The sequence below is a fragment of the Trachinotus anak genome, unplaced genomic scaffold (assembly GCF_046630095.1).
Source record: "Trachinotus anak isolate AG129_WGS33_773 ecotype Australia unplaced genomic scaffold, CSIRO_AGI_Tana_v1 ptg000018l, whole genome shotgun sequence".
In the NCBI taxonomy this organism is placed as follows: domain Eukaryota; kingdom Metazoa; phylum Chordata; class Actinopteri; order Carangiformes; family Carangidae; genus Trachinotus; species Trachinotus anak.
The window spans coordinates 15,486,593-15,511,611 of NW_027273869.1; the positions used below are offsets into that span (position 1 = coordinate 15,486,593).

General features: G+C 40.9%; 1 protein-coding gene across 1 annotated transcript; it reads right to left on the bottom strand.

Annotated features, from left to right (window-relative positions):
- Positions 1–306: 306 nt before the first annotated feature.
- On the bottom strand, positions 307–13,067 carry mtpn (myotrophin). Its single transcript, XM_071502348.1, has 4 exons — positions 12,693–13,067; positions 9,598–9,711; positions 8,520–8,603; positions 307–1,678 (listed from the first exon to the last, which is right to left on the bottom strand). Exons 1-4 carry the CDS (start codon positions 12,762–12,764, stop codon positions 1,592–1,594), a joined length of 357 nt encoding a protein of 118 aa, XP_071358449.1. The 5' UTR covers positions 12,765–13,067; the 3' UTR covers positions 307–1,591.
- Between the last annotated feature and the right edge of the window lie 11,952 nt (positions 13,068–25,019).

The window sequence follows — 25,019 nt, forward strand, 5'->3', positions numbered from 1 at the left end:
AGTTCACAAACACTGATTAGATCACCCAAGGCTACGAGAATACCAAAGGTAGAATTTGTCAAACAGCATGATATCCCCTCTACTGGAAAATTACCTGTTATTCAGCTATTCATCTGATCCTACAATGGGTGTTGTAATATTACAGAAACCGTTTACCACCGGGCAAAATTAAAACATACACTTTACAAATATTTTGGTTACCTGCAGATACACATTGGTGAACAACAACGCTTTTATTGTGGGAGGTTTAACTTTGAATGGAAAAGTTTGAGTCAGTTTTCAAAGAACATCTTTTCAGAACAGAAAAAAATTTTATAGATATTTTTATTTCATTTTTTACAGACTTTTTGTCACAACAAAGTCAGCAAGAGCATCTTTTTTTCCATTACATTGTAGCAATTCATTTGAAAGCAACCGAGAGAGAGGACAGCGACCATTTCATAGCGTAAAAGCAGAGGCAGTTTTGACATGCAGCGAAACAGACAGGGCTTCTAACCAAATCCAAGGCAAGGGGAATATTAACGGCCCCCCACCATCCAGTTTCAACTCTAACCCCCCATTTACCCCTCGTTCCGAGCCCCCACAGCCTATCAGTTACAAAATACACGAGAGAAGCTGCAACAAAAAAGGGAATTCTTGCTCTGAAATCTCACTCTAGGCCTGACAAAAATGAACCAATTTCTAAAACTCCTCATCCTATTAATGTGATGTTAACATTGCTTCGAAAAGGATTCAGTAACAGATTTCCAAAATCGAAACATTCAAGTCTTTCTAGTTAGCCAGCATGGAGATTGGTCAAAGAATACACAAGTTTTTTTTTTTATGCATTACCAACATAAAATTTGTCAAAAACACCATTTGATATGTAAGTGATACAGGGCCAAGTAGAAAAGGAAAATCTGGCCTCTGGACCTCTCTCACCCAACATTTCCAAAATTTCAGTATTGGACTGGAGGGACAGTTTGGTCTATTAAAAAAAGAAATCAAGGTAGAGGAAGAGGCCACACATGATGAAAGGTTAATATAATGAAACTTTACAACCTTTCTTTTCAAACTATCTAGTAAAGTACAGTGCAATTACTGTTCATGAGATTAAGTCCTGGCCACACAATACTCATACTGAAGTTGTAAAAAATATTAACACACTACTGATCTTATTACCATTTGATTACTTTACAGTTTTAACAGACGACTGCAAATGAGAGGTGTGTACTTAAGTGCTAAGCTTTGCGTTTACATCATAGAGTTAGATTTCTAGTCTGCAGTGTTTCAGGGTCCGGGTATGAGAGCGCTCCCCCAGTGATTGGTCCCTAAGGGAGACATTAACTGACAAGTCCTTCTATTAAATGGCTACAAACAGAGGCCAAAAGAAGAGAAAATCCTATCCCCAAAAACCTGGGGAAAAGAAAAAAAAATTGAAAGGAAAATCACCAGACAGACAAAATGACCCTCCAACAAACAGACAAAAGCAGTGTTAAGACAGAGGTTGATAAGGGTAAAAGGGGTGAGTCCGTCTTCTGTCAGGGGACCACTGCCTCCATCTGTCTGTCCGTTCACCCACCTGTCCGGCCACCTCCCACACCGCTGTGTCTCACATGAGCAGAGCCTTTATGGCTTCACTCTCGGCAGCTTCAAAGGCACTGATGCCGTTCGGTCCTTTCCGCTCTTTGTCAGCACCCTGTGGAGAAGAGAGGAGATGAATATTAAATATGCTTAGTAGGAGCATCAAGACTTGCTCGCATCTGGTCAGGGGTTAAAGTGAGGAGCAGAGTCCTTTTTGAACCAAATAGTTCCAGGTATTAATGAAGCAAAAAACGGAGTAAAACACATTCCTTTTTCTGTTTTGACCACACCTAAAGAATCAAATTAAGATGAGACTGACGATATTGCCTTTTTTGGCAGCCTTTAATGAACACAATGATCTCAACAATCATGTCACGAGCTTGTCACAAGAGGGGAGTCCAAGGGTGAGTTGAGGTGGCATGTCTAGCTCAGATACAACTGTCATAATAGCAGGGAAGGGAGGCCTGAATAGTGGAATAAGTGTGGAAGAAACCAAGTTACAATGATGCAAGTATCTATGTTTTTGCACTAGTTGTGGGAGATGTAGTTTTTTTGTTTACTAATAATGCTCATGTTGTCTGCAAATAGATCATTAAAAGTTTTTAATTTCAATAGAAAGTGCTGCAGTAGATGGTCATTTGTCCTAGAATATATAAAGTACACCCGAGACTTGTTAAACCTGTCAACTGTTGGCTCTGAGTGGTACATGGCTGGGTCAACTCTTGCCCATAATACTTCCTATAAATACTCTGCTTATGGTCTCAAACCCTTCTTGGAACAGCTGCCCTTATATTTCACCAAAAACAAAGTGAAACTTCTGTCACTTCTATTTTCCTGCAATTCAGTCACTAAGCACTCGCCTGTCAGTCTATCTTTATCCAGACAGCACATGCAAAACAGAGTAACAGACGCTGAGGCACAAATCCATTTGAGCTCTGAGGGATGACAGTATGAATGTGAAAAAGACGGGAGTGGACGCAATCATTCGGATTACTAAGGACAAAAAAGAAAAGTTAAAAAAAAAAGATGGATGAGACAGGCAACGTGTTGAATGCACATGTAGTGACAACAGATTTTAATGGGTGACGGAGGAGTGGAGGGGTATGTAGTGGAGAAACGTCCCTTTGTTTGGCCTGCCAACTTTAGCCTCTTAGCAAAGGGCTTACAGAGCCATGGCAGAGAGAGTCTATTGTTGCATGGAGAAGCAGGGCATCAAAAACAATGTGACCCAGTTCAAGTGCCCCGCAGTGTGAGGATGGTTGTCTGGGTGCAAATTCCGTGCCACAGGAGCAGCCGAGCGCATCCCAAGCAAGAGAGATTTACCAGGGCTGAGCGGGTAACCCGTCAGATCTACATCTCTAATTGGTCAGGAGACGAAAGACAAAGTTGGGAGAGGGTTTTGTCAATTCATAACATGCTTCACATTTCTGAGATGTGTGCACCTGTCAACACTCAAGTTATCTTAGAGCCTTGTTGTGTTACATTTTAACTCTGATGACTCTGGTGAGACAAAGTCCCTTATCAACTTCCTGGAGTCTTCTCTAGAAGATCTGTATATCTTCTTGTACGTATAAAAATCCAACATCAAGTTTTCAGAGGAGGTGTGCAGTAAATAGTCCTAGTCTGCTAAGAGCATTCATAAATCTCAACAGACATTGTTTTGTACCAGAGATTCAAATCCAGAAAAAAATGAGTGTAAAACCTAAGGTTTACTCATGAACACTTTAGTCTTCAAACTTCAGAGATAAAAATAAATCATCACCCTCTCTTATTTTATCTGCAAATACACAGAGGGTTCCTTCAGCGTAATTTATCTTGTCAGATACAGGTCAGGTTCTCCTGGAGGAAAACCTGAATCCTTCATCTCTGATAATGTGTTAATGTTTCTCTGATATGAACTGCTGTTCTCTCAGTCTATACAAACACTGCCAGTACAAAGTATCAATAGTTATAAAGTATTTGTAGTGTCAGTTTAACTTTTGAAACAGCTGCTGACTCATTCCTATCAGGTATCTGATAACCAATCATTGTGCTTTCCGCTCTACTGGATACAAGGGGGGAAAGGGAGGACAGGAAGACAAGAGGAAGCCCCCCGCCCCCTTCTTCTTCTTCCTCTTCGAGCTCTGGGGAAGTCATTAGAAGCTGGTTCAAGACCATACCTAGAAGCCCACTCTACAGGCCTCATTTAGATGGCAAGAAACAGCATTCCACCTTGACTCTAGCCTTTTCAACATCAATAGTGTCTGTCTGGGAGCCAACAAGTCATCCATCTGACAAACTCAATTATATTCTGTGAGAATATCACCATTTCTGTTGTAAAACAGTCTCATCAAGATCATCCCATTCTTGTCACCACTCTTATTTTGCCCTAAAAATATTGTGGGGCGTTTGGCACAGATTGATTCTCCCTCTGGGCAGTTATGGTAACGTTACAATAATAGCTCTGGCTCTTAGGCCTCCCTGTTACTGCTTCTCAGGATACACCATGAAATCCCCTGTGGCCATCCAGCCCGGCGGCATCCTCCTGACACCACTTACAGTAATGAGCTTTCCCCAACTTGAATAATGACCCCTTATGAACGCCTCACTGTCCAAACATTATCCAGTCAACGAGAAGCTGGTGGCCAAGTGAGAGACAGCCTAATGAATAAGAATAGACTCCCAGGGTGTCTCCAGTCAAACTAAGATGCATCATCATCCTGGATTATGGCGCCATACAAAGCAGCATTGGGTCAGTAATGTAATGCCACTGACCTGCCAAGTGTCCATTAAGTTTTCATTATGCTACCGGTGAATGGAACTCAAAGGTCTCCTATGCTAAGTCTTCAAATATTGGGCCAGAACATCACTCCTAATCTATTTGAAATGCAGTGTTTAGATCGGACTACTGACCTGCTGGCAGGAGTCAAACATTACCGACCTGTCAGAAGGCAAGTTTCATAACACATAGCAACATCTGTATTGGAGCAGGCTGTCAGCTAGGGTTCTGGTTGAAATGAACAAACTAGAGATGAGCTAAGCAGCTGTGTGTATAAGTCACTTTTAGCCTAACTGGAGTTTAGAGTTGCAATGCTTAGTTGATTAATTGATCAATAGATTGACAAGGGCAGTTACATCAGCAACTATTTTAATAAATGATTAATCAATTCTGTCATCTGTCAAGCAAAATGCTGATTATTCCCTTGTTTGCTGTTTCTCAAATGGGAGGACTTGATGCTTTTCTTTATCATATACAGTATGATAGTGAAAAATAAATACAGTGGAGTTTTGGACATTTTACAATGGACATTTTCTTTTAACATTTTCTGACGTATCACAGACTGATTTAAAAAAAAAAAAGTATTAAAATATTCGGCAGATTAACCGTGTGGACATTGCAGTCAGTTGCAGACCTACTGGAGGTTCATACGATGACGTTCTGTTGGGGGTCAGTTTTCTGTTGCAAAAGCAGTTTATATGAACAATCTTTGTATTATGATAAATTTGGTTTGTGAACGTTTTTTATATAGCCTTTGTACGTGAATCACAAAATGATTTCTATACCACAGAACTGAAATCTAATTGATACCCCTTTCAGAAACTTTTCTAAAAGGCATACTCCCCTGATCTTAGTTATTTGGGTAGCAAGACAGAAGATACATCTACAGAAGCAAAACAAAAAAAACATAGGGGAATTTAAGTCACACTGGCAAACTCCATGTAGAGGCGATATCTTGTAGCCTGTTTTACTTTAAAACTCTTCCTTGTGGACAACTGAGAAAAATGGGCCTTTTCCCACAGTGTATCAAGAATACACACAATAATAAAGAAGGAGACCTTACAGGGTCATTAAAAGAAAAGGTAACAAATAGGAACTGATGTGACAAAATTATGCTGCAATTCTTCTTAATCAATGGTGCGCACAGTTCCTCGTAGAAGAAAAGGATGTGTGTATTCATGTGTCTATGCCCCTTTGTGCCCTTTTATTGTTGACTTAAAATGAACTGGCCAGCCTCTGTGGGCTGTAGTCAGCACTCCTAGCCAGGATTCTGCGACCAGGTCACCTACTGGGGTTAAATTGGCCTTTTCGTAATTCATTGCCAACAACAGCAGACATGCAGTCTGGGGACAGTTGGTCCCTGTGAGGAGCAAACCCGTGGGTTCGTTCATATCTTCACCTCCCACCATAATCCCTGTTCGGATGAGCTATGGATGCCGGTCTTGTTTCTTATGATACTAGAAACAAAGGCTTTTTTAAGAAGGGTCCCCCCAAGGGGCTTTCATATTCATTGCACAGACTGTACTTGCATTGCTGCCAATTTCAGGTGTAGAGGAGCCTCCGGCTTTCAGGAGGATGTACTGTGGCTGTGGATATTTGACTTGTAGCAGGAAAAATGGAGGAAAATGATTGCAGTTTATAATAAATGCATTTTTTTCATAAAGGATTGTGTGCTGGTTTTAAACGCATCATTATTTTGATGCAACAGTGACAATGAGATATTAAAAACTTATAAATTGCGTCATCTGGCAGACAGCCCTGACCTGAGCTTGAACTACAGCCTACATTTCCTCATTTTTGGTAGATCTGCTTCTAAGGCGAGTCTGAGGCGTCACCACAAACCAGATGAAAGTCTTCATCAATAACAATGAAAATAAATAAAGCTTATGGACAATAGCTGACAGCAAACAAGCAACAGCTGTGTGTCAAGTAGACGTTTCAGTCAGAACAGCGTACCTGCCCATGCTTGCCAACCTTACGCTACCAACTTTCATAGCAAAGAAATGACTGAGTAGTAAACTGTTATTTTCTTCCTGTTGGCATTGGCTGCTTTCCTTCAGTTTATCTTTGAGCCAACAGCACCGACGGCCAGCTGACTGCAGCGGCCAGCTGCTGGCCACTTGTGAGCTGCTGGACGATTGATGCTGGGGCGTGTGGCTGTGGGGGATCAATACAGCTGATGCCAACACAAAGAAGTAAGCAGTGGCGTACCACCTAAATGTCTCTCTAACCTAACACCAGTGTTTCCTGGTTTCCTGTTCTACACAGATGACACAGATTTCCTCTTTTTCTCAACATCTGCTTCAAAGTGCATCTGAAACAGAACTGATTGAAATGTCTGCCTGAATGGTGTGTATGCAATTGTATAGTTTGTTTAAAAAAAAAAAAAAAGACTTCTCTAGTCTGTAGTGTGACTGAGTTTGTGAATGCCTCCTCCCCTCTTCCTATTACTTTCGTTGAGCCAAGATGATGCTACCGTGAAACAACTCTGTAGAGGAGCTTTCATTTACCCTGCCTCATTTAGCCTGGCTGGGAACAGACAGCTGCTTACTCACCCTCAGCCCCTAAATACGTCTCTCACGCCGTCTCTCCTGCTCATATACACATCTCAGTTTGCAGCACACTTTGACTGTAAAGCATGCAAGCCAGCTACGTGACATCATGCTGCCCTTTAAGCTGGAGGCGCTTCTCTCACTGTGGTGCTGACCATGTGCCATCAACTACGTTTCAAGCAAGAGAGTAAAACTAACCAGTGTTTTCTGTGTATGATGTAAAACCTCTAATCTTTGACTGTGGATATAAAAAGAATAATGATAACAAATCAAGACATTATCAGCTATAAAACCTGTTTTATTCTACTGAAACATCTTGAGTGCTGATGATGAGTAGCAGACCCAATGACATGACTGAAGGAGGTACTGAAAGACAAGTAGCTATTATGGCCCCCGTCTGTGTTCACGGGGGCATCAATTCCACTGCAGTCTGACTCATTTTAGATAGAGAGAAACAGAACTCCACCAGTCTGGGTGAACAGGTGATCTGTCATTTATGTGCATGTTCTTCTGAGCAAGACATACAAGAAGAGGTGCTGACGTTCTAAAAGAAAGCTCCTCCACGACAGATGAGGCTCTCTCTTTTTGACGGGGCTGGAACTGCATAAATCTGTTTCCCACTGTTGGATGATGGCATGCTTGTTATTCAGTTGCATTTCAACAGCCAATACCAGCTGTGCCTGACACAGTATAGTTTCTCCACTCACAGCAGTGACTGTGTGCGCACATGTCCACGCGTGTGTATCTGCCAGAGGTAGCATTTAACGTACAAACGTGTGACAAATTAAGGAAACACAAAGTGTCTTAATAAGGTGTTTGGGCTTCAATGCTCCTTGGCATCAACTCTACAAGTCTCTGATCTCTAAGGGAAAGGTGAACACCATTTCCAAAAGATATTCCCTCATCTGGTGTTTGTGATGATGTGGAGAGCGCTGTCTTACACATGGGTCCAAAATCTCCCATAGGCGTTCAATTGGACAAGTGGACCCACTTGCACCACTGAAGTCTCAAATGTTTTGTCTTCCCCACAGATCCAGATGTCACTTTCATCACTGCTCCTTCTGGATCTCCTGCCATCCAAGCCCCAACAATGAACTTTAAGTCACTTAGAACTTTTCCTCTTGCAATCTTGATGCAAAATCAGAATCAACTGGGCCTGCTCAGCATTTTAATACCAGTCACAGAGCATGACTGGACGATAATTGTTAAATTGGACCATGCCGTATGCCTGTGTGGAAGCATTTGCATTTGTTCTGTTTCTCCACTCATTTATTGAGTTTTTTTTTTTTTCTTTTCAATTTGTCACCCATCTGTAGTTCCAGAGCTAAACGACAGAGGCTGAGATGGAAGAACAGGGCAGAGATTTACATGGAACAGCATGAATGAAACAGCTTAAAAACACAGACACAAAACAAGTGTACAGCAGCAATACTGTGTGATGCTGTATGAACATTCCAGCACAGCCTCCACAGGACTGTGTTAAAGGGCCTTTTGTCCAATGAGTTACCTCATCAGCACTCACGGCTCACATGGAGCCTCTGACACATCAACATGCACTGATGGGTGAAGGACACCAGGGCACTTCTGTGTGCAGATGCATGTATATGCATGCATGAATGAATGCATGCTGAAATCAGAGTACCAACCTTTTCTAGCAGGACCTTGACACAGGCGAGATGACCCTCAAAACAGGCAGAGATCAGTGGAGTCAGCCCGTGTTTGTCAGGAGCCTGTAGAAGGAGCGGAGGGGAAAGGCATGAGTGGCAGACAGGAAAAAAAACAGGAGAGAAAAGCTCATATATCAGCAGAGCATAAGCGGATCCATCTCGGGCACATCCATCAAAAATAAGTAAGAAAAAACTCCTGTGAGAGAGGTTTTTCTTACTTTCTTATCATGTCCACAAATTATATGAAAGCACCCTGCACTTAAACACTGCATTTATCTCCCATGTAGCCATCTCAGTAGCTGGGCTGCTTATCAAGAAAAACTGAGAATTGCGTAAATGCTTTTGGGCTTGGGAGACCAGACGAAGTTTTACTCCTTCTGTATCTGAGGACCAGACCAGTGGGTGCTGTGATGATGAGTTGTTGTATTTAGCCAATCTAAGATGCACCTTGTTATTGTGGGTGCCTGGAAGCACCCTGGAAACTTTCTATAGACCACTCACTATTAGTCTACAGATAACAGGCCTAGTACATTGTTCTGTACATTTTTCCTCCAAATTTGTTTTCACCCTTATGGCCTTATACCAGAGTTCAAAGATTGATGCTGCTTTGCGTGCACAATTCTCTGACTTACTGAACAGGCACATGAGACCTTTAGAAAAAGCTGGAAGTTACAAAAGAATCTCCATTCAAATTACAGATGTTAATACCCTTGGATGAGTAAGTTCCCCAATGAATGGATACAGATCAATCTACTACCACAACACCAGAACAGGACTGAGGAGTCTCAAGACTCAGGGTGCAAATCAGGCTAAAACTGAGGTCTGGCAAACCTAGACAACTGTTGAATGAGAGCTGCATATGACAGCCAGTTCTAACTGACAGCCTGCTTTTGTTTAAACAAATTGATAATGCTCATGTAACCTCAAGCGCTTTCACAATAGGCCTAGAAGGAGTGGGGAAGCAGACAGACACTGTTCTTTTTTTGTGGTCTTTGCAGCCATGGAAAGCAGGCAAATTAATGCAAAACAAAGGTGATGTCGTTGTTGTGGCTCTTACATTGACATCTGCTCCCTTAGAAATGAGGAATTCCACCACATCTGTCTGACCAAAGTCTGCAGCGTAGTGCAGAGGCTTCCTCCCACCATCCAGGGTCCGGTTTACATCCTCAGCCTGGAGAAGAGAAAAACAACACATTGATGGAGCTGAAATAGATAAGCTAAATGATGTAACAAGCCAACAGTATGCATTAAATGGAGATGGGAGGACTCTGTTTTACTGAAAACAGGAACCATCACTGTTGATACAAGCTCCCACTGAAATTTAGTGTCAAACCATTACATGCACACAATCCTCTCCCTTTCAGTTCCCTGCTGAGGTGCTGTTAAACCTCAGACTGTCAACCTTGCAGTCAGGAGAAAAGACAGACACACGCACTACCACCCTTTGTAATTCCCTTACCACACTAACCACACGCGCAGCAGAGTGTGTACCTGGTGGCCCTCCACTGACAATACCCAATGGAAGACATCAATCACAGCTGTAGCTGTCAGTTCCAACTTTTTAAAAAAGTAGTTGTAGTTATATACAACTGTAAGTATATGATTAAATAATTAACTGCATAAAGATGGAGTGAGGTAAGAAGCATTAATTAGGAAATGGGCCTCAATAAGAGAATATGAGCGTAGAAGTTGCTGAAAGGTCATGGAAGGTACAAGTATATCTTGTTACACAAGACCCTCATATTAAAACACCTGAGCTGGGGATGACAGCATTACCTTGGGGCCCACTAAGAGAAAATCTAATATAGCTGCTAATATAGCTGACAGGAAAGGAAAGAATGAGCAAATTGTAGATTTGTATTGTTAATATAATAATAATGAGCAATTACATATCATCGGGAATTGTAGTTATAATAATATCCCGATACAGCTTAAATATTGTCCTTCCCTGGTCCTAGTTCCTACATTACAGTTAAAGTGAAATTATCACTAAAATTCAGACATTTTGACTTGTGATGGCAGAAAAAAAACAGGTGTAGTTTATATCATTAATTTTGCTTTTGTAAATGCTGGCTCATAAGGATGGCTACAGGACACCTTAATGGAACTGGGCTATCATTTCATATTATTTTGTTAGGAAAAACACCCACTTTAATGATCAAAATATAAATTTAAATATTATATTTAAATAATTTACAAATATATGTTGCATTATCTCTCTTTCCTCTTTCCCTTGCTACTTATTTCTGTTTCCTTTTCCTGTGGTCAAATCAATGTGACGACCATATGTACACAGAACCTGTTAATGTCTGTAACTGCACCACAGCCCGCCTCTGATTGCCACTCGCTCACCTTTATCACCAACTCCAGAGAAGGTCAAGTATAACACATTGAAGACAATTCATTTTACACTCATTCCCACTGAATCCATTAGCAATGATGGATGCTGAACCTCGACCCCTTCTAATAGTGTTTCAATGTTACCTCCAATGGCTGCAGTTCCAAAGGCTGATGAAATTTAAATAGTTTCTTTTCCGCTATAGAAAAGGAACAGTGCAGTGCAGTTGTTTATATCCAGACTACTGTAGATAACAAAATTATTATGAGATGTAACAAAACCATTAGAAATGAGAAAATACTCCTTGTGGGTGTAAAAATTCATCCACGATAATAAGCATTTGAAAAGTCTCAAATGCAACTGTTTTAATCAGCTCAGAATCCAGTAACTGTAGTTATGACCTTTGATTAATTATGTGTAATGGTAGTTTATGATTAATCTTGTGTTATGGTGGTAGTTTTGAAACCGTATACCCACTGAGGAAACTGGTCATCATAGGAAACCACTGTAACTTAAATTCAGTCTGACTAAAACTGATAGTGGTTGACACATTTGACATTCAAGAGGCAGATTTGGGACATCAGGCCACTAATTTAAGAGTCTGATTACAAACTGACAGTCTTCGTGTATTTTTAGACTCAAACTGGAAAGTACACTTTGCAGATGGTTGCAAATAAAAATGAATTGTCATTCATTTAGAAAGATAATTACCTGCCTAAGATATTGGACCTAGAATATAGTAATTTATGGAACAGTTCTGAGCAAGAATACCATATGCAAATAAACCTGCAAAGCTATTTTTTAATTATGACCTAATACCCAGTCAATGTTTACTAAAATGTAATGCTGTTGTTTGTAAAAGCAAAAATGGCCTCCTTCAGCAGAGGCAAGCACACAAGCTTTTAATCTTTTCAACGGAGGCAGGGACACTCTTAGCTCTGTAGTGAAATCAATGTGGCCTAACAGCCACTTACGTGTTCAGGCTGGGAGATTTTCTATCAATCTTTCCCAAACAGATTAGGTTGGCTAGCATGAAAGGTTCGGCTGGATTTGCTGAAGCCGAACCCCCAGCTGAGACCCCCGCCCACCAGCGTTAGCTAGGTACAGCCGGAGCTCAGGCCCGTGTGGCCGGTTAGCTCGCTAGCAATTAGCCGGACTAATCTGACAAAGCAAACAGAAACCGCTCTCCTCGCTATAATAAACATTGTCAAATAACACAAGTGTTGTAAACACCTATTGTCGCTGCGGTTGCTGGCATAACAATGGACAACGGTTCTCAGTGTGTACCACGTACCAGTTGATGCTATTGTTGGTTAGCCTACCAACAGGTTGCTCTCTGCGTAAAGTGGTTATGGCAGCCGTGCTAAAAACGTTTCACAGTCAAAGCCACCACATTGTAAGTACAAAACTAACGAATAAGCATTATATCGCTGGAGTAGAGACAGTTAGCAGAACACTCATCCTCCACCTGCTCTCCAGGTGAGAGTATCACTGCATGTGGCTAACTATGCTAATTTGGCATTCTGACTTTATTGTTAGGTCCGCAATAAAACGCGTTACGCCAACCTTGACATGTTTCGAGACGTATTCATGCTCAGACAAAACTACATAAATACAGTTAACGTCACTGACCCAGAAACCCTGATAGCTCGCAAACGTTACATTTCCTAATTTAACATTACCCAACTCCAGTTACCGTTAGCTAGCTAGCTAGCCCACCACTTAGCGTTTGTTATCTTAGCTAAAGAGGCATTTGTCTGAAAATTGTTGCACACAATCCACTGGAAAAACCCGTCAAACCACAGCTCTCTTACCGTGACCAGTTTGGTTTTGACCTCGTCCAAATCCCCGGTGTTCAATGCCCACATCAGCTCTTTATCTCCCATCTTCCTATGTTTGCTCCGGTATTGCCTCTTCCCTGTTGTACTGCAGAGCAGTTAAGTGCTAAGTTAAATGCTAGTGCGTTAAAAGTTAGCTAGCTGGAACTGGAAAACTCTTTCTGCCGACGGGCCGAGGACAGTCGCAGAACTCTACGAAATACAATGTCGTTTAAACACTTCAGAAAGCAGTTTTAGTTCGATTTAGCGTGTTATCGGGGCCCACCGAGGTAAAAATAGGATGTAGAGAAGTTCTGAAAGGCAAAGTGGCAGATAGGGATCCGCCTTTTTGCAAGACAGAAGTGTTTCCGACGCCGTTACCCGGAAATCAACGTTCAAGGGGAAAACCTTTGTGTTGCATTTAAGTGCCAACGTCCAAAGGACTTCTATCCACAATTTTCACAGATAATTATTGCAAAACACATTTTACAAGATCACATTAATTCCTCAAGTCCAGTTAATGGGAATCATTTCCTATTTTCTCCACCCTGAAAACATGTGCAGCCAACGATTAGTGGCTAATTGCTTGCAGTTTCGGAAATTCCTACCCTTAAATGGGTCGTGATCGCGTCATCGGATTTCATTCAGTCCAAAGCTTTGTATTATCATCTCATCAGTCCTCCAGTTCTGCTTTCCAGGGCACACCCAGCTAGACAGTACAAACTTTTTATTTCTTTTCCTGTTCTTTACTGTCCAGTGTTCAGGAGTATAATAACACTGAACTAAAAAAAAACAAAAAACTAAAATCCTTAACATTAAAAACAATATAAGTTACATTATACAAAAGATGCTATTTTAGTTTTGTGACATTTCTTATGTAAAAGACCAAAAGTGACTTTACATACCACATGCTTTACATGTCCTGTTAAGCCACACCACAGTCACACAGCTCCATGTGTCTTTAAATAGCTGTGACCAAACAGTAGGTGCTGATGTTTGTACAGTTTGGTCACAGACTTCCCTTTTTATCTATCTTGTTGATGAGTTTGTGCATCATTATTTTTACACTGACACAACTGGAAAATGTCTTTAGTCAGCTGTCAAGTGATATTTTAATCATTTGGATAAATAAATGTATTTACCATAAACCATTTACTGTTCATCAGTTATCAGAAAATATATAAAGTATATCTAACAAATAACTAAACACTGCATTAACAATTACACAACACATTTTCAGATCTAATGCATTTTGATTCTATTAAAACTCAAATTCTGGATTTGAAACCTGGAAAATATCTTATCTTGAAATTTTATTGTTGTCATGTCAATCTAAAACCATACACTTTAGATGCTAATAAGCATCAACTTACGGAATAGCTGAATCAGTTTAATAATTATTTCTTGTGCATCTTAGCCTTGTGGATGAATCTTTTTTTCTTTTTTCATCAGATGACCTGGGTGTAAGGCCTGTGACAGCCAATCCCACTGTAACATTCTTGACCAAGACACTGAATGTGTTCAGCTCCTGAAGCTGAACCTGCACTTTGACCTCTGAGCAAAGATCAGTGAAGTACCTCTGAACATACATATGTATGAGAGAGTGAGAGGTCCTTATGACTGATGATGTTTTAGCTGAGCGTGGTGTGTGCATCATTATTTTCAAGGCACTTGGGAAACCGTAGTGTTCAATGCATCACCTGTTGGAACCAATCTGCACTTTCAGGGCCGTCCCCATTGTCAGCCGCCATTTGAAGAACTCCTCAATCAGTCCCTGACAAATAGTGGACCAGCTGGAAAAAGACAACATGACAAGGGGGGTAAGGGGTGGGGTGGGGGTTGGGGGGGTGATGAAACAATCATTACTCCACCTTCATCTGTAAAGGATCAAGGGCAGAACAAACAAGTTCAATGCAACATAATGTTTTTTTTATTTTTTGTTTTTTGCCATAGCGTCGTGACTTGAGCCTCCCACATCTGCTCCTTCTGCTTATTTTCTTTTCCACTAACCTCATTCTCCTGATGAAGCCAACTGTACACACCTCTCCTTGCGAAATATAGGTGATGACAAAAGCGTTGTCACACTATCATTACATGAAATCAGCAGCCCTTTGGTTTTTCCAATCTGTCCAGAGGATGAAGAGGACAGTAAAATACGCCATCTCAAGAAAATCCAATATGGCAGTATGATGAGAATAAATATGCCACTAATGAGATTCCAATCCTCTCCCATCCTCCTCTTCATATAGCTCCCCTTTACAACCCCCCCCCCCCCCGCCTTCAGACACCTCTCACCTTTCACTCACACATATTATAGACTGAGCAGCTGAGGCACAGGTATTAAAGCTCTTTTATGTGCTCGTAATAAACTGTCCTGCTAGTGTGTCTCGAAGATTTTACACCAAAATGGTAATAAGGACACAGATGATTACTGCTCAGGTTTCTTCTGCTTGTTATGCTAATGTAACACAGTATATGACTGAAGTGACTCCTAGAATAGGGAATTGCAAGTACATATGTGGCTTAAATCAATTGCAGTCCAGGTATTCATGCCTGCAGTAATGATGTCTGCATACTAATGTATTTTGGGCCTCGTAGATGTTACTGCTTTAGTATTTCATTCCATGCTCTTAAAACTATTTATCAGGAAAAAAAAAAATCTGATCAAAAAATGACAGCACATATTATCATATGGAAAAGACAGGCTGTTATGTGAGTGAACAGCAGATTTTTTTTCCTTTTGTTTAATGTAAGGACGCCAGAGTGAAAGTTTTCCGGCTGACGGAAATGTTAAAGTAATTCTATCCACAGGCATGACAGCATGGCACCTCCATTTTTCAGTCTATTAGCAGCGCCCAGGCAGCAGAACTACACTACACTACTGCGTCCATTAAAAAGTCCAGGAGGGGCGCGACTAAAACACACTCTCTCCTCCCTGAGCTATTCAAAACATCCCTGAGACTCTGCACATGTACTCTCCATTAACTAACCAGAACATTCAACCCCTCGCTGATGATTTTCTGAAAATAAAAGAAAGAATTGATATAATTAATCTCTGCAGTCAGTCAATTAGATTTTTGTTTCTGTACAGATCAAATCAAACCTTTTTTATGAGGATTCAGACTGTCTATTCTTCTCAATGAGAGATTATAATTGATGTTTTCAAGGTGCAATGGTACATTTTGGGCACGAATGAGAAAGACACATTTTTTGAATGATATCCAGCAGAGATTATGCAGGGCCTTTAATAAGTGCAATTTTAAAGTAGTGATACTTTATTTAAACATTTTGAAGATTTGAGACCTAATATTTATACTTCACTATTCTAAGGGCAACACTGTACTTTTTGCTAGGCTACATCAGACTTATGACAGCTGTAATTGTTAGTTACTTTGCAGGGAACATCTCCCATGAAGAACACATAATGAGCTCATGTGTTATTTGAGTTGGATGTAGTCAGCGGTACACGGAGTCATCGGACCAGCTACGCTATTAAAATGCTGCTCAGAGGAAAAGGCTGCAATCACATATGACAGAACTTCTGCTGCTCAAGCTGAAGGTTGTAGAATCTACACTGACAGAGATAACTCATAAACAATTACAGTTAATGTAACGAAACTATAACTATGTTCATCTGCTGCTTCGGTGCTGGATAGGTAGCATACAGTAATTTTTTTTTTTTTTTAGCTAAAAACAACACACTGCTTGGAACCAAAACATTAAAATTGCAGGCCTCTAAAAGCAGAACAATGATCTAAAAGATGTTGAAAGGGGAGCGGCTGCAGAGTCAGTGTTATTATTAAAACACTGAAAACAGAAGCTTTAGATACTGTACTTTTAATTGTAATATTTATATTCTCATTTCAGTAGAGAATTTGAGTACTACTACTTCCCCCGCCGGTATCCTGCATGACAGACCTAACCACATGAAGTCAGTTCCTCTTAGTCAATGATCTGTGAGTGTTCACTTTACAAAATTAAAAATTTAGATTTGTTGTTACAGTTTTAACACTTTGAAAGGTCAACACTCTGCTGACACCAGCTGATTGTGTAAGACTATTGCATTTCTCTTTCTGAGCATATTTTGTTGGACTGCATGATTTTACAAAAACTTCAATTAAATAATACTCATTGCAATTTAAAAAAAAATTGTTTCCTCCCTTTTTTAAGCAGGTCGAGGCAGTTGCTTGGGTAGCCATGTCTTAGTTTGACGTATTGAAAAGAGACACAGTCACATATTCATACTGGCTGTGTGTGTTGAGCAGCACTGAAGACAGCCGGGTGGCGAAGTACGCCACCTGTGGAGTACCATGAGAATGTGCTAATGTGGGACTTAATACCACCAGAGTCAATAGTTGTCTATCACACAAACAGACAAAAGGACTGAAGGAAAAAACAATCAAATTTTAAAAAAGAAAGCTGCTTTCATGTCAGCAACTGGAAAGCCTGCGAATATGAAAGATGACAACGTTGCTTGAAACCCAATCAAATCTGAATAATAGTAAAAAAAAAAACCCACACAAAAGTCTCCCTCAAATAATACAAAAAGTTATGCAACCAACATCACTCAATCAATACACAAAAAGCTGTAAAACTTGAACAAAATGTTTGAAACAAAACCTTCTTAAAACAAGAAAAACATAAAAACCCATCATCAGTAGCAGATTTATTAACTTTGTGATAGAAAACCACTTCCTGCTGCTGCTAGAAACCGTGCTGGACACTGAAGTAACAGGTGTAAAACCAAAACAACCAGCTGATAGACACTAAAACATCAGAGTCAAGTGATAATCAAATTAGCAAAGTGGTAATTAATTATATTTTACATTATATGCAGTAATTTGATCCAATGTTTATATAAAAATATTTATTACTGCAGCTGTAAAGTACACTAAAGATATTTCACTGTTAGTAATAGTACCTATTACCCATAAAAATCATGATTTAAAAAGGTTTGATAATTTCTAAGGTAGAATTTTCAATACACCACAGCTTGTGTGGTTTCAATTTGACACATCTTAAACACACTATTCTATTTCTTTATCTCACAGTGAACTCTCTCAGATCCATGTTGTGTCACAGGCTTAATGCAAAAGCACCATCACCAAGTTAGAGATGAAAACAATCTCTGTAACTCCCAGTAACATGCTACCCATGATTGATTTAGACCTCCAACCTCTCAATCACAGGTGGCCTGTTGTACTCACATATTACACATGGAGCAAATTTGGTTTCTAAACTGGGAATGTATTATGATAGAGAGGGTGAGCATCATCTGGTTTTTCAGCTTCGCGATTTGAAAACTTTTGATAAAGAAAGAATCCTTCTGATGCATTTATAGAGCTGGGGGGGCAGTTTGGAAAAGTAATAAAAACTGTTAACTGCAGGAGAGTGTATGTATTTAAGAGCAGAGGAAACAGAAGTAAATAATTTTCAGTCCAATAGAACCATAAGCTATGGAGCGCAACCTCAAGAGAAATTAAATCTGTCAATGCCTGCAATGCAGAGATACAGGAATATTACTTCATGAGGTGATGGGCAGTCAATGGAAAATAGCTGCTAACATAACTACTCTAGGTTTTATTGTTGAACTGAGCACCTGTGGAAATGTTACAGTTGAAAAGCAGCGCTCTCACACACTGCTGTCACTGATGTTCTGAAAAAGGCTGCCTTGGTAAGTAAACACACAAGCAGCGACTGAATGATCTTCGAGTAGGACCTAGGCCATCTGGGTCTTATTTTCAACAATTCGACACCACTAATAGCTAATTCTCTGAATATCCTGTTTGGCAGGCATGTGTACTGATCTATCTGAGGTCGACTTTTACAGAATGTGTCCTCTGTGGGCAGACGTGCCACTTCCTCTGACTCCACATGCTTCCTCCCTCTAGAGGTCAGGCTGTAGATACAGCCTTCCATAATGGGAGTGTGGGCAACAGGAAATAAGTAAGGCACAGAACAAGACCTCTCTTCAAGCAGAGGAGCACCGGCATGAACTCCATTCATATCTTTCTAACAGTCACTGCGAGCGTGGGTTTTGAGGCACCGGGGTGTGAAGACACCGCAGTCCAAGAAATGTTCTCTGTCGCTCCAAGAACGTGGACAGATCTCTAAAAATTCACTTGTGTTTTCATGGAGTCCGCAATGAAGTTGCTATCAAGAGACCAGAGCTATCACTGTAAATCTCGGATGCTTACAACCTCTAATAAATCGTGCAGAATCACCCCTGGCTTCCCATTGTCCGCCCGTATCACCCTCCATCATCTGGCCCTCACTTCCATCAGGCAATGCTGTCTCCCGCCATCCATCACTCAGAGGTGTTGTCCACTACCGGCTGCCCCTGATCACCCCTGACTAGCCCTGACTGGGGGCCTGTGGTTTCTGTTGTAGATGTGAGTCCTGATAGGATGTGACAACTTTATTAGGCACAAATCAGGCGGCCGCGGTTTCATTCTCTGCTGGACGGGTAAGCGATGTGCGCCCCGAGCTGGTTGTCGTCACGGGTGGGATTTTCTCTCTCTCTCTCTCTCCTTATCTATCTGTTTTTATTCAAAGCCTCGGGGCCTTTCTCAGACGTTGGCAGCCCCTCCCCCTTCACCATCTACTACAGGAACCTTTAGGGGACATATCGTAGCTGGGACTGTCATTGGTGAATAACGTCATGCCCGTCACGAAAACGACCACACGTGTCAGTACGGAACATCGTCAGCTCCAAGTCACATCCAGTCACATGACATTGCTCGTCAACCCGCCCACACCATACTGCACATATAACCTAACCCTAACCGGCTGTGGAATCTCCCCGTAAAATACTTTTCACTCCTAATAAATTCTTTTGGCTGTCATGGATCAGCAGGAATAAATCTGAAGGCGGCGAAAATACGACTGGTTTTAATGGTAATAAATGAGTACAAGGATAAATAATGATTTTCCATATCTCCAGTATATGCCATTTACGTCAGGTTAGATGATTTATTTCAAAGTAGTGGAGAAAGGAGAAATCTCCTTGTCAGTATGTCACAGCACTGGGTTAAACAGAGGGAATCCTGAGGAGATTAACACAGGCATGATCCCAAAGCTCCTGACTTGAGAGCAAAAATTGGAAATCATCCAATTTCCCTGAGAAAAGTTGAAGCAAACTGAGGAGTGTTCTGGACAGAGAGGAAAGGATTTGGCGCATAAACACGTTTTCTGCACTTCAGCGGCATTCACTCTGGCTTTGTTAACAGTTCATCCCCCAGGGAGAGATCAGGAAAGAAAGACGTGAGGACAGAAGGCGTGGACAATTTCCAAGTCCCTTCTTTCTCTTCGTGTATATTCAAGTGAAAGTATATTGTCTGAAAACAGGCAAGTGTTTGCAGTTACAGTACTGGCACGTTCTATTTTCAGATCTTGACAGATGTTTGCATGGCTTGTCAATTTCAGCTAAAGCAGGAAAAAAAAAAACACTCCAACAATAACGCTGTTCTAAGATGTAAATTCATTGCCAATAAACACACAAGTCCGCAGTGAATCTTATAAGAGATTTACCACATACCTCCAGGATTTGTGACACTGCCTTGGGGGACAAAGCACATTTCCTCTCCGCTGCCTCCATCACAGCGGATGAACTTTGCTTTCCATAAAAACACAAATAAGAGATCAATACTCTGTGATTGAGAAGAAAACCCCACTCTGAAGGAATATCAAGTTGGTGTTTTAGTAAGCAGTGGCAGATTTCCCGACTTTAAACTATTCCATTTATCAGTTGTTGATCAGCAGCAAGAGGAAATACTGGCAATTTCAAGTTTTCCCTCTTTTCTTGCTTCCTATAAACAGGCTCCCATATGCCATACGAGTGAGTAAACAGCAGACTGCTGCAGCCAGAGATGAGAGATGAGATGTAGTTTTTACCAACTCCATATCTGTGATGTGTTGTTTTTCTTTTAGGAATGACTTGAAATCTCTGTGCACCCAGTTGGATTTTGAAGGAATTCATTCTTCTTTTGTTTTCAAAGGCTTGGCTCCATATTTGACGATATCAGATTTGTTATACTATTGGCTACATGTGGCTTTTTTTTTGTTTGGGGAAGGACTAATTTGTGATGGAAAATTATCACTTTCTCTAATCTGGCCGGGATATTAGAAATGCTGAGGATGAATATTGTGGATTTTTCACCTTTGACCTTAACTTTGTCATTTAGCTCAGCTGTCACTTTTCAAGGTGACCCATACTGAATTCTCCTCTGCTGATTCAGCAATGATTCACCAATCCACTGACAGATGATGAAGGCACAATGAAAGCGATAAGGGAAATGATTAGCGAGATAAGGACCATTACTTTTGAAGACCATGAATAAAAGGAGAGTCTGTCTTATTAAAAATAAAACACCTTTCTCAACATTGTCCCTCTCTTGTATATCTGCAGAGATAACTGAACATAACCAAATGACACAGTATATTCTTAATGAACTCCAAGCGTGTCGCTCTCGGATGTTGTTTGCTCTTGTACTGTAGATATTAACATCTGTGTGTTGGGGGTGGAGCTTGTAGATGGGTATCTGAGTGTGCAAATCAATGTTCCTCCATTTACCAGGAAATGCAAAGGTGGAAAGTGTGAGGGAGGATGTGTGTAGCAAAGGTGTGCACGTAGCAAAGGTGGGGAATCATGACAGCAGACTGCAGAGATGCATACAGGTTAAACACCCCGCAGCTGGGAGCAGCGGCAAAGCCAAGCAGACGGAGCTGCGTCTCCATGGTAGAGCCCACGCTGTAAATTTAATTAACAGGAGATGGGTTCATTAGCGCCCGGCTGGTTACTCTGGGAGCTTTCCAGCATGTGCATGTATATGCTACAGGCAATACAGGCAAGGCATGATTGCCAACTACTGAGGCAGATCATGTAGTTTGGACTGTACACTTAAAATTTCATAGTAAAACCTGTCCAACCCAAACCTCTTGGGAATATAGATAGATGAGATAGATTATATTTATTATGAATAAAACTGGGTCTTTTTTAAATATATATATATATATATATTTTATGTATACAAAAGATTATATTTGGAATTCACTGATCAATGAATTCATGTAAGGTCTGCCTGTCATGGTTTAAAAAAATATCCATTGATTACAAAATGAATCTACCAGTCAAAAGCTGAGTTCTATTAGTCACAGTAAGAAAAGTGCAGGTGTTAATAACATTAACAATGGCTCTGTTCGTTTCAAGTGTCCCACTATGCCATGACAGTGTGGCTTTGGACCAGCATGCACAGTATGAGTACCCTGTAAGTGAAGCTTAATGGATTTCAGATATCATTCATTTGATTATTAACACCTGGGCTTTTCCTACTGTGACATGTCAAAGTGTCTTCTGTGAAAAATGTCCATACTAGTTGTTTTGAAGGAAAAAGAGACAGGTAGGCAAAAGTTCTGTAACTTTTTATTCAATATTTGAAGAATTAGAGAAAAATTAAATCATTCATGGGGAAACAATCTGTTTGAATTCTAAATTCAATGTCAATATGAAAAGAATGAGCAGTGCCTTGTACTGCATTATTGTATCAGTAATATATTGCAATAGATCAAAATATATATAACTACACAGTATTGGATAGCCGATGAGGAGAGGTGGTAAAACTCAGCGCTATTCGTGATGCCTGTCTTTACACATTCATAACATTGAATTATTAAATAGATTCAGTACGGTCCAACATCAACCTTTAGGGACGCTCCAACAGGCAGTTATACCTGTAAATTAATATTTCTGTTTTTAACTGTGTTTGTTAACAGGTTTTGTATTATTTCTGAGGTAACGGGAACATTGGGCATTAGTATTAGAAGGAGAAGGCTCAGCTGCTAGGCCGGACTGGCCTGCTTTAGCACTATGTTCTATAATGATTGTACTGCACAATAAAAAGACTTCAATTGTAGCATTGAATCGTGGCAATGTGACTCTCCGTTGTGTTCAACATGTTCACACTTCAAACTCCACGCTCCATTGTGCAGCACACCTCATTGCGACTTGCTTTGCCCGCTAATGAATTAGAAAGAACACTATCCTTCCATCACCTGAGCCTCACAAGGTTCCAGTCCAAAACTCATCACCTCTTTCTAGCTTTCTCTTTTTCCTCCTAATCTCCACTCCCACCCTTCAATCTCCCGCTAAAGCAATCTAGCAGACTGATGCCGGAACAAGAGCGAGAAGATTGCAGGCCATTCAGAGAGTGATTCCTGGGAAAGACTCATGATTTGCCCCCTATACATCCGCTGGTACTGGTTGTCCATATTGTCTGTTGCAATGAAATGATGATTAACCCAACTTATTGGGGTGCATTAGCATAATAATACCTGTGTATCTGCCTCTGCATGTATTTAAATGCACAGGTGAAGCAGTTTGAGGCTTTCAGTTTGCGTACGTGGCATTGCTTTTGTTCCAGGGCCTGCCTGTGTGCTTCATTTGCATAATTGTAATTACCTGTGTGAGCAGAGGACCGGCTGCTGCCCCAGGTAACTATCAGATGAGCCCGTTTTCCTCCCGTCTTCCTTGTTCTGCTGTGAATCACTTAAATTGCCCAGTCTAAACACCTTGCACAATCTGGGCGAGTTACAACTTCAGAGGCCCTGCTTTCCTTAATGACACATTTAGCTGAATGCTGTCTGAAGTGGTTTTTGAGGAGGAGAAAGAGAAAATGAGGAGAGAAAATCAGCGTCTTCTTTTTTTTATTCCTGCTGACCAAACACTTTTTCTCTGACATGATGCATTACCCCTGGTTTTCCTCCAGTCTGCTGCTGTTGGTTTCCACTGAACATTCTTGTTACTGGTCTGTACTGTACCGGTTTCATGCTAGGGCTAGTCCAGTTCGAGTCATTGTGGCTAATGAGCAAAATATTAGATAAATCCTAGTCACAATATGGTTTAAAGTTCCAATACCTTTCTGTAATTACTGTTTTGTGTCATCAGAAGACAAAAACACGATCGTTTATTGTGTGTTGAGGCCATTGCTGCACTTTCCAAACCTCATATTGTCCATTCAACCTGTTTATGAGCTTGGAAGAGCCGGCCAGACTTAACAAGCTTGTCTCATTTACTCCTTTTCTCCTCATGATTAAGCACATATAAAAAAAGAATGATTTGCATCATTTTAATGTGAAATGTGTTGAATGGAAAAAAATCACTCACTGTGCGGTGGTTAATAACTGTGCAGCATACTTTAACTGCCAAAAAGTACCGGCGCTTCAAAAATCACCACTCTTTCATTTAATCCAACCTTTACAGGTGAAAAAAAAAAAACTATTTAGAAGTAGATTCATCACAGCTCAAAGTGCAAATCGGATGAGACCAATGTTAACCCCTGGAATGCAAATCAGGAACTTTTGACGTGATTTAATCAGTTAGAGCACTGCGGAGCGAGGGCGCTCATCATTCAGCCGAGCTCTGAAAACGGAAATAAACTCTGTCACTTTTTTTTCCCCCCACAGAATATGCCCACCCACTCTGAAAATGAGACTTGATTCATTGGCAGAGAGAGATCTCAAATATTTACTATGCTCTGCGGTGTAACAGATACCTGCAGATGGGAGAGGATGAGAGGTAGAGACAGAGACTAATGGACAGATAAATATGCAGGTACATCTTTCTCTTGAGGCTCGGGGAAGTCTTATCTGGAAAAAGTGCGCCGCTATCAAACGCCCCAACTCAATCAGAGGGTTTTACATAACAGCCTTAGAAACCTCAAACACTTCCTGCAAGGTGTGTCTTCGTGCTTCAATTGATTCACCTCACCGACCCTGTCACCAAACACTCTGAAGTATCTGGAGAGGGCAATGCCTTTGCAGAGACTGAAACCAATTAGACTTAAAATATGTGATGAAAGCAATCCCTAAGTCTGTGCTTCTTACTTGGCTCTCTCAGATGCCTTTTTTTGAAGTTGTGAGTGTTTATGTGTCTCCTTAGCTCCACAGGCTGTGAAGTGTAGCTGTGTTTCACGGCACCTCCGCTAGGAGGTTGTCATCATGGGTGCTGCTTTGTCTGCTAAATTTAGCCGGATGAGAACACCCAGTATCTCCACTCCCCACATACAGTACAGTACATATGCTGCTTTTCTGTGGGGATAGAGCTCTCTACTCCCAAGCAATCAATATTGGATGCACCTACAGGGACTAGCCAAGCAAATGGCTCCAGGCTAGACCCAGTCCCTTCCCACCCATTTTCTATATATAAAACTGGCCTGGCATATAATGAAAAACATTACCTGCCACCAGGGCACATAACTCTACCAGCAGCAGATGGAGGAGTTATGGAGTGCGGGCCAAAGAATGATCCAATTACACAAATAGTATTTT

Excerpts from the sequence above, each read along its gene's own strand:
- mtpn (XM_071502348.1), bottom strand. The coding sequence starts at position 12,764 with ATGGGAGATAAAGAGCTGATGTGGGCATTGAACACCGGGGATTTGGAC. Across the intron at positions 8,604-9,597 it reads CTAAGGGAGCAGATGTCAAT|GCTCCTGACAAACACGGGCT; the intron begins GTAAGAGCCACA and ends CTCCTTCTACAG. Across the intron at positions 1,679-8,519 it reads TCAAGGTCCTGCTAGAAAAG|GGTGCTGACAAAGAGCGGAA; the intron begins GTTGGTACTCTG and ends TCTTCTCCACAG.